This window comes from Trifolium pratense, linkage group LG2 (genome assembly GCF_020283565.1).
Source record: "Trifolium pratense cultivar HEN17-A07 linkage group LG2, ARS_RC_1.1, whole genome shotgun sequence".
Taxonomy (NCBI): Eukaryota; Viridiplantae; Streptophyta; class Magnoliopsida; order Fabales; family Fabaceae; genus Trifolium; species Trifolium pratense.
In genome coordinates, this window is record NC_060060.1 from 23,865,774 (window position 1) to 23,876,070 (window position 10,297).

The following is a 10,297-nucleotide window of genomic DNA, read 5'->3' on the forward strand; positions in this document are numbered from 1 at the left end:
GAAATGTACTTTAGAATCACACCACCATAACCTAGAGTAAAATGAGTTTAATGAACTTTATTAATTTAAATGTATGTTAATTTTGATTTTGATACCATCAATTATATAAATATATAACATTGATAAAACTCTTGTCAATTGTGACCTGCTCTTAGGTATAAATATAAATCCATGGAGCAAACCAAGTAAGCAATTTCGCTGTAATGGTAAAGCGGATTTATCATGTATGCTTAGGCCCTCATAAATATATATAAAAAAATGGATTTAGCCTCGTATGTATAGAGATATATTTCTGTCATCCTACCAGTTTTTCGTGTGCCTTACACATTTTCTGTTTTATCCTTCCGATATTTAAGTAGCGGACGTTATAAAAATGAGAATTTTTTGAAAAATGTTGTCCGCTACTTAAGTTGTAGACGTTATAAAAATATGTTATTTTTGGAGTATCTGCTGCCTATGTAGCGGACGAGAGTGTTTTGGTAAATTCGTATGACGCGCCAGAAAATAAATATGATAGCAAAAGTAAATTTCATCTCATATGTATAATAACAACCCAATCTTAGCCTACATTGTCATATCTATTTGGATTAGAATTAGATATTCAAAGAAAATTACATTTTTTTTTGAACAAAATAAAATGAGATTAACAAACCGTCTCCCCAACACAAGATGTATCAAGGAAAACTACCAAGGTTTACAAAGAGTCAAAGAAAGGGAACTATAAACAAATCATACAAGGCCCAAACAACGCAAATGTCAAAGACAATTCACAATTACAATTGGTGATGGTTCTCCCCTCATATTACTCGCACAGACAAAATACACTATTTAGAATTTTACTTTACTGGACGATATTTTCAACTAATACAGGAGAGGAGAAGAGAGGAGCAATCACCATTACAAAATTAATCACACTACTATAGGGAATTCATTGTCTAACATGTCATAGGCCCAATTGGAGTTTGGGCCATTCCAAGCAAATCCGTTTAAACTTTAATTCTTCGATGGAGGTAAACTGAAGAAAATTCTCTTTCCACCACCCCCCATCCCAGTTTCTTTCCGAAATTTATTTTTCAGTGTAAATTTTCATCAAAGATATTGACAGCACAAGGACCTGAATTAGTAGTCCAACCATGGTGGTTAGATTGATCAAACACTTGTTTAGGTGCTTCAAAGTTTCCATTCACATGATAGTTATGATCTACTTGGTTTTCATGTGGATTATTATTCATTGGTGGAGGTGTTTGGAGGTTAGTTGAGCAAACTATGAAATCACATCCTCAAAGTTGCTACAGTAGAGAGGAGAGAATAATTAGACAGCGAATCATAATCTTTGAAGAAGAGAGAATAATTAGACAATGAATTCCCTATAGTAGTGTGATTAATTTTGTAATGGTTACCGCTTTCTTTCCTCTCCGGTATTACTTGAAAGTATCGTCCAATAAAGTAAAATTCTAAATAGTGTATTTTGTCTGTGCGAGTAATATGAGGGAGAACAATCACCAATTGTAATTGTCTTTTTTTTTTTATAATCTTCTGGTTCCTAGGGAAAAGGGACGTAATCCAGAACCAATTATAATTGTCTTTGAACATCTAATTCTAGTCCAAATAGATATAACAATGTAGGATAACTTTATGTTTTTGACTTTTAGTTTATCCAAATCTTTACTAAATGATTAATATGATCTTGGTCATTCAAATATATTTTAGATGAATGCGCATCTGCTACGCTTTTAGAGAAAATATCAATCATAGTGGTGAGAAAATAGAAATCACACAAGAGTAGCTAATCATATTGGATTCAAAGATCCGAGTAAACATATTCAAATGGTCTAATAAATTATACATATTCTTTCTAGTATGCAATTATCACAAAAATCTAGTTTATTTGATTTCTCACCACCTATCAGAATTTGTTTAACTAGCTTAACCAAACCTCTTTCACTATCATGCCCTAATCTCACCCTTCAAAGCCTCTACACAATTTTTTTTAAATTAAGATTGATTGCATCTTTATTTTCCACAACTGAAATTGTTGTCTTCGGAAAAAAAATTAATATCACATTTAGTACTCAGGGTGCTCATTTGAAAAATTTATTCTAACTCCCATAGACGGTGCCACTTGTAGTGAATCAAACACTCTTGTAATCAAACAAGAAATTTGAAACAAATAACAATGGCAAACAGTCCAAGCAAGAAAAAAATCCAACCAAGAAAAAAATCCAACAACCTAAGTGCATAACAAATTCACAATCAAACCAAAGAACGTATAAAAAGAGAGCAGATCGAGGAACAAATACATTAACATTATTTACCTAGTTTTCGACACAAATTGATCTACTTCTTGGGTAGAGAACAACTCTCCGATCCACTATCAATAGATATTTACAAGAGATACAAAAGAGTTACAAAAAATTAGCTTTAAGATATGAAGCACGGACTCCGACACGGACACCGCGACAAGACACCGACACGGACATCGCGACACCGCTAATGTAAAAGATATAAGACATCGACACCGCTAAATATTTATAAAACATATAAATTTATAATCAAAATATATATCTGTAAATCTAAGTTCAGTCTTAAAAAGAAAATTAAAACAAAATATAATAATATTTTACCTTTTATTTATCCATATACTATCGAAAAAACAAAAAATATTGATCAATAAAAGGTAAAATATCTGCATATTTTACCTTTTCTTTACCTTTTTGAACATCTTTAACTCTTGTAGGTATGTCTGTTAGGTGTCTAAGGAGCTTATAAGTAAAGAAAAAACAATTTTTTTGGAACACTTGTCTGACACCTGTCGTATGAGTGTCTTACAGGTGTCGGACACCGATCAAAGGAGTGTCAAAGTAAAAGAAAAATTGATTTTTTTTAGACACCAATATGAGCTATCTGACACGTGTCGTAGAATTATCATACGAGTGTCGGACACTGACACGTGTCGGACACCGTGACACACCTAATCATAAAGTTGTTGGTGCTTATGCAAAGCACGTTTTGCTCGGCGTCAGGTACCTTATACTTTTATTCAAAGCATAATTTAAGTGAGATAAGTCTTTCATCTTGCGTAAATTTTTTTGTTACTATTTGATCAATATAAACTTATACATAATAAAAACGTTGTCTCACTTATCCACTATAAACTTGACCGTGCTTTGAAGACACACAATATAATATTATAGAGTCCTAATCTTGGGCCATCACTATCTTAGCTATTTGTTTTTTTTTGTTGGATGTTCGCTCATCATCCATGTGACATAGTAAATTAAAATTGAAATGGCTAAAAACAAGTGATATTAGAGAAAGCGACACAACAACATATGTAGGCCATATTTGTTGTGTGAACATGAAAAGAATCCAATCCATTTGTTATACACAAGTCACATTTACACCATAAAAAGGCAAGTCGTTGTTTCTCTTTGACATTTGCACATGGAAATAGTTGTTTCTCTTTTACCTGTCTTTTTCTACTTTCATATTCTCTTTTGCTTTTCTTTACTTCAAATTAAAATGTTTCACAAAATATTTTATAACAGACTACTCATGTTAGTAAATGTTGCATTCAAGTTAAAATTTAAAGATATATAATATCCTTTATTATCTTTAAAATAATTTATCTCAACTAATTATAATATTTTCTTCTTTATTTTGATAGACGATTAGTATAGTCATTATTAATTTAGTATTTGAGCCTTCGGGCAGTACTGTGTGAACGTCCCGAAGGCAATTGTGCATTGAGCACGAAAGAAACTTGAATATGTAGCTTTGTAAAATTTGTGGTAATGCCAATATTTGGATGTGAGATTGGTAAATCGAACGCCTAACAAAACAAACGAAACTTGAATACGTAGCTTTGTAAAAATTGCGGTAAAACCAACATTTGAATGCAAGATTGGTAAATTTGACGCTTAACCAAACAAACGCTTAACTTCTTCGCCCTTAGCTAAGAAATTTAAATATTTCCATTAGTATAATCACATTAGATAACAAGAGGTAGTAAAAATATACTAGTAAATCACTTCAATTTTTCATTACTTGCATAAATAGGAAAATTTACAATAACATTCCCTAGGACACAAACATACTCAATCAGCTAAGGTTGCTCACAAGGAAATTAGTGAAGCAATCAATGCTTCTTACAATACCATATGGCGGGTGGTATTATTTTCCACCTCTTCCAATTTAGTAAAATATACCAACATAAACATAAAATATAAAATATCATAATCTTCTTTGCTAGCTTCTTTACTAGGTGAAGATTGATATAAAAAAAAACCCAATAATCAAGAAGGCCCAAAAAATATGAACCATCTTGTTACAATCAAAATGATGAAAGGCCAATATAAAAAAAGCCCTTCACATTTTCTAACCCTAGAATTTAAATTTAAATTTCATTTTAAGAACTTACCAACCAACTTCACCTCCTCGATCAACCTCCAAAACTAGCATACTATCTAATACCCTAGTATACTATTGAGTTATATTATACTACTAATACTTAATTTAGGGAATTAATTAAAACCGTACTTTATAATAAATTGTATGTGACTAATTATGTGACTTGGAACTTTGAAATGATGTGTCTAGCGGAATTGAGCACCAGTGTAGGTTTGACCAAAGGACCAACCAGCAGGGGCAACATTGTTGGAAATTACTGTTTTGCCATCACTTGTTGTGACCTTGAAAGATAGGGTTTGGCCATTAAGGTAATTGTTGCTTTGCCAATTTTGCCCCCAGTTTCTTGACATTGGCATCCACCCTGTTCTTGATCCTTTAATAGCCACTGAATGTACATCTCCAGCACCTCCCACGTTTGTTACTAGAACTAAATTGAAGTAGGAATGTCCATTGATTGTGAACCTAATTCCTCCCCTTCTTCTGCAGGGTACCCTACATAAATCCACAAAAAAGTAAATTAATTATTTTTAATAAACACCAGAATTAAATTGCCTACAACTTAGTTATTCCTTCTGTTTCTTTCTATGTGTCCTTTTTTATTTTGTGTAAAAAATATTTTATTTTTTGAAATTGTTTTTTAATTTTTCTGTTGTTAATTTCAAAGTTTAAAACAATATTAATTATTATTTTATAAAAATTATGTTTTTAGAGATCTGCAATGATATAATTAACATTTAACAGTTAAGAGTAAGATTAAGAAATTCATCAAACAAATATAAAAAAAATAATTAATAATATTACCAAAAAAAATAACCTTAAAAGTTAAAACAGTAATTAAAAATAATAAAAGGAGTAGTTTCATGAATCAACAACCCATTTAGCAAAAAAAAAACAGTATTTTCACACTAAAATTACCAACTCCGAAAGGAACCCCACTTACTACCTAGATAAAGTTAAAATCTAAGAAACTACCCTGTAACTAAAAACATAAAAAATAGTTAGGAAACTTCCAAAAACATGTGATTTAAAAATAGAAATAATAAAAAAACCCATTTTACAATTTGAAAGTGACAAGGAGAGCAAGCAGCCCAATATACAAATCAAATTCAAAAGTACAACAAAAAAAAATTAAAAAATTATAAAAATTAAAATAAAATAAAAAAGTTACCTTCTGTAAGAAACAGGAACAATTCCAGCTTTGTATTGAGCAATTCTCAGAAAAACAGGTTGAGCAAGATCAAAGTGATGCAAAGGAGGGTTACACCACCCACCATTATTATTAGGTAAGGCATTGTTTGGTGGACAGAAATTAGTAGCAGTAACCAAAATAGAACCAGGAAGACACCATTTACGGTCACCAACACACATAATCTCAAAACAAGAACCACAGCTTAAACCACTGTTGAACAAAGCTGTGCTTAAAGCAGCAGTGTTTGTTCCATACCCTTGACTGTAAAGGTTACCATATCCACATGCCCCACCTAAAAAAAAAAATTGATTTTTAAGCAAATTAGTCAAATGGGTTTTGTTTAAATTGCTTAATAAGTGATAAAAATGTAATCTTTTTTTTATAATTTTTGGATACATAGTTATATAGTACATACCCATTGTTCCTGATGCATCACTTCCTCCATAGAAGGTTGCATGTGCATTAACCCATCCTCCACCATAGCCATAAGCAGAGGAAAACATTGTGAGTAACACCATCAAGAGAAAAATAATTGAAGCCATTTTTTCCTGAAAATTCAAAATTGGAATTAAAAAGTTAGTTAATTTGTTCTAGTGTACTTTTTTCCTAGTTACAATATTTAGCTGAAATGAAATTGTGTAATATTTTTAGTAGAGAAATGAAATGTAATTACTTTGATGAATGGAGGGGGGGAAAATGAAGTAATGTGAGAGAGAATGTGAAGTGGATGAGTGAAGAAAAATGAAGGGGAGTGGTGATTAATTTATAGACCTTTGGAGAGAGTGAAAGTAGATACACAAGGGATAGAAAAGATTGGGCCAGTTACAACTTTAACTACTGCTTTTAAAATGTTGGGACCAAAAACCGCTAGGAGTTTAAGTGCTTTATTTACAAACAAAAAATTATTATTTCAATCTCTCTCAATGTGTAACACACTATTTTTAAATTGCAAATAGTACATTTTTAATTAGTGACACTTGTTGGCGGAGTCCAGGAGAGTTCGGGAGAAACAATGTGAACAATGTTCTAGGACTACAAGAGAGGAAGACACCACATCTTCACGACTCCACCCAAAATCTTAAAACATTAGTTTAATGGGTCACTTCTCTAATATATCAAATATTTTTCTCATACATAGTCAATGTGAGACTTAACCACTCTCAGACTTGAAACTCAACATACACTTTTTGTTAAACTATGGTATATTGTATTATATATATACATGGTTGAAATTCGAACTTCAGACACCCTATTTATTAACCTTAAGAGTAAAATTTCTTTGATATATTCTGCTCGATATTTTTTAAGGGTGAAATTTCTAATCACCAAATTACGTATTCTAGCAAACCATCCTATTATACTCCCACTTTTAAAATGACTAATTAAAGATGGGAAAATAATTTTTTTAACAAAGCTACACTTTTCGTTTTTTAATATTTATTGCACGCCTAGATATTCATACTTTGAGTGAAGAGAATATGATGTTGTATTTTTATTCAATTTTTTTATGTTTATATAGCACATCTGTAAAAGATATAGTGTGCTAATGAGTTTGGAATTTTAATATATTCATAAACTAGGTGAATATTATCGTGGACCACCCTAATTAATAGTTTGTTTTATAAATTCTAAGAAGATTAATTATCACTAAACAATAGTAAAAATTTCTCTATAATAATAATGTAGGAGTACTAACCAAAAAAGTCTCCTACTATACTAGTGACACTTTCTTGCATATTTAGAGATTAAAATAATATTTTGGCCGTTTATTAACCGTTAATGATAACAGCTTATATTAAAAACAATGCAAATTGGCCAAGGGGCAATTTTTGAAATTGCAACAAAAGCTGTTTTGTGGTGGAAAGCGTGTGGTTTTGTAGCTTTCATTGTTAGAAAATCTCCAAAATCCATGTGGGGCATAGTGGTTTTAACTTGGATGGTTAGCAAGCTGCCAATAGCACATGCAAGCATCTTCCATTTGCCGCAAATACCCTTTTAACACTCCTCTTGGAGGCTCCATATTGCATTAGTATAGTTGTGCCACATTTTGTTTTTTATTGTGAAATTTCACTTTGTGTCTTTGGCATGCTGAGAACTTCCTATTGAGGTTTTGGTATGGTATCTTTTTTAGTCAGATGTTTTGGTTTAAGGACTTGAGTGTAGGATACTTAAAGATGAGTTTAGGAACCTTTTTAGGATGAGAAAAACTCATATCCACAAAACTTAGCTATCTCGCATTGCGAGACATTTATTCGCATTGTGAGCGAGTTCACTTGACAGCTAACACCTTATTTTCTATCAAATAGTATTACATTGTGAAGACACCTACTGACAAATTTACATTGTGAGCTAATTTACTCGAAAGCTCAACATTCTATTAAACTTCACAATGTGAGGGCTCAACTCACATTGCAATGTGTACTGGCAAAAATAAATTCAAAAACTCATATTGCAACGCGAGTAGCTCGCAAAACTAAAGGAAGTCTATTTGGATATTACTCTTGTAAAGTTGGATGCAGTGACTAGTACATTTATGGAAGAATCGATGACTTTACCAAAGAATCAAGAGACTTCAATCAAGAATATTGAACGCAAATAGGTCGAATTGCTCAAGAACTTTCACAAAGAGCTTTTGGTACTCTTCCAAGTAACATTATCTTTAACCTAAGGGGCAATGAATCCATTTATGCATTAATACGCAAAGAGAAGCGGAAAAAATTGACAAATAGAAAATAAAATGTACTAAACCTCAAGGATATGCACTACGCCCAAAAGGCTTTAATAGCATTTTTTTGACCTTTAATAGCATTTAAAAGAAAGCGCTATTATATGATTAGTCTTTACTAAAAGGATATGAGATTTGGATGCGAACTAATAGATACAAAGAGGTCGCAATAGTTTTTAATTTGGAGTTTTAATAGGGACAATTCATTTTAATCTAATAACTATGGATAATTTTTTTTTGTTGTTTCATATACTCAAATATAGATATATAACTAAGTTAATTAACTAAATCAAACATATGAAGTCTTTCCACTATAGTAAAAGGCAACTGAATACATAAAAAAATATTAGGTGAACAGAAAGTAGAAAACAACTAACAACCAACTTAACCAAATTAATACAAGTAACTTATATATATTTTCTCTATTACATTAATAGTTAACTGAGTTCATAATTTTTTATAAGGTACGGAAAGGAGAAAACAACTCCACATGTCTTTGGCATCAAACGGAATCTAGAGTAATTGTTGTAATCGTTCACATAGTTTGAAGCTGTTTTTAAATCTCAAATGTTGATTTGAGATCGAAGTCTAAATTACACATTAATGTAATATATTTAAATGATATTGGTCGCTGATTGAAATCAAACGGTTAAAAACGAAAACTACATCACCAAATCCAATTCCCTTCTAACATGGCTCACAACATCTTCTTCCAAATGATCTCATAAGAAAGGACTTGGATATCTTCTTTAGTTTGTTGACATTGGATACAATCAATTATGAACATTAAGGCCGACCAAAAAAGTTTAGAGGGTTAAATTAATTTTTTTAATGAAGCTGACAAGAGGAATTTATATGAATTTTTAGGTAGATTTTAGATTAGTTTTTAATAGTTTTAACAACTTTTCAAGGCCAAATGCCAAATACTTAAAGAAGTGAAGTTACTCAACCAAAAAGCAAAAGTATAAGAAAATGCATCAAAAGTAGCAAAAAATTGAAGAAAAAAGTTAAATATACCGTGCCACAATGGAAGTCATCATGTCACGATGAACATATTATTTATTTGAAGAAAATCAGACATATTTTGGAAGAAAATCTGGTCCATCGTGCCACAATGCATGTCTATGATAAATCGTGGCACGATTGACACGATGGTGCAAGCCCAGACCCGTTAAAATCCTATAAATAGAGCTCTCCAAGAAGCAAAGAAGGAACAACAACGAAGGCTAAGGAGCTCTCAATGGAAGATACTCTCCCCACCATAGGGAAAGGTAACTTTCTCCATAAGGGTTACTTTGTATGCATAGTTTCACTCTTTTATTTTAATATGCCTATGAGCAGCTAAATTTAGGTTAAATCGAGTAGATGAACTCCTCTATGAATGTTTGATGTGATTTGGTTTGAACAAGTTTATATTAATTACTATTCGGTTTATTATATTTTATATCTATTGCTTTATTCTTAATATCGGTCATATTATTAAATAAGTCTATAGGATTAGGTGATCTCTTGACAACACTACTAATCCCGAACTAGGATATATATAAAGCTAGCCAGCAATGGGGAAGGTAACACAAGAACCCGAGGCTAGGGGCTATATGATTAACGTTCATTAATTAGTTTCTGAATGTTTATAGTTGTTCAACATCTTCAATTGCAATAGGGTGATTTTAGTATGCGAAAGCACATGCATTTCACTATATAAGTGTTAATCCGCCCGATAATAAATGAAATAGTAAGAGATATAACGCCAAATTGCCAAGCAGGAGTATGAGAGAGATTCAAAAGTACTTAACCTAGTTTTCTCATTTGATTCTTCTTAATCTTTTATTTTCTATTTCTATCTCAAAACTTTTTTCAAAATAAAAGTGAATGCAAAACTATCTAAATTCCTAAATCAAACTAATTGTTTTAGCACGATCCCTGTTGAGACAAATCTTTATAAATATTATTATTCGACGATAGACTTATCC

General features: G+C 31.4%; 1 protein-coding gene across 1 annotated transcript; it reads right to left on the reverse strand.

Moving 5' to 3' along the window:
* Positions 1–4,017: 4,017 nt before the first annotated feature.
* On the reverse strand, positions 4,018–6,458 carry LOC123905045 (expansin-A10-like). The gene is made up of 4 exons (XM_045954662.1): positions 6,273–6,458; positions 6,015–6,147; positions 5,579–5,891; positions 4,018–4,902 (listed from the first exon to the last, which is right to left on the reverse strand). The coding sequence occupies exons 2-4, from the start codon at positions 6,139–6,141 to the stop codon at positions 4,596–4,598; spliced, it is 747 nt and encodes a 248-aa protein (XP_045810618.1). The 5' UTR covers positions 6,142–6,147; positions 6,273–6,458; the 3' UTR covers positions 4,018–4,595.
* Positions 6,459–10,297: the final 3,839 nt, after the last annotated feature.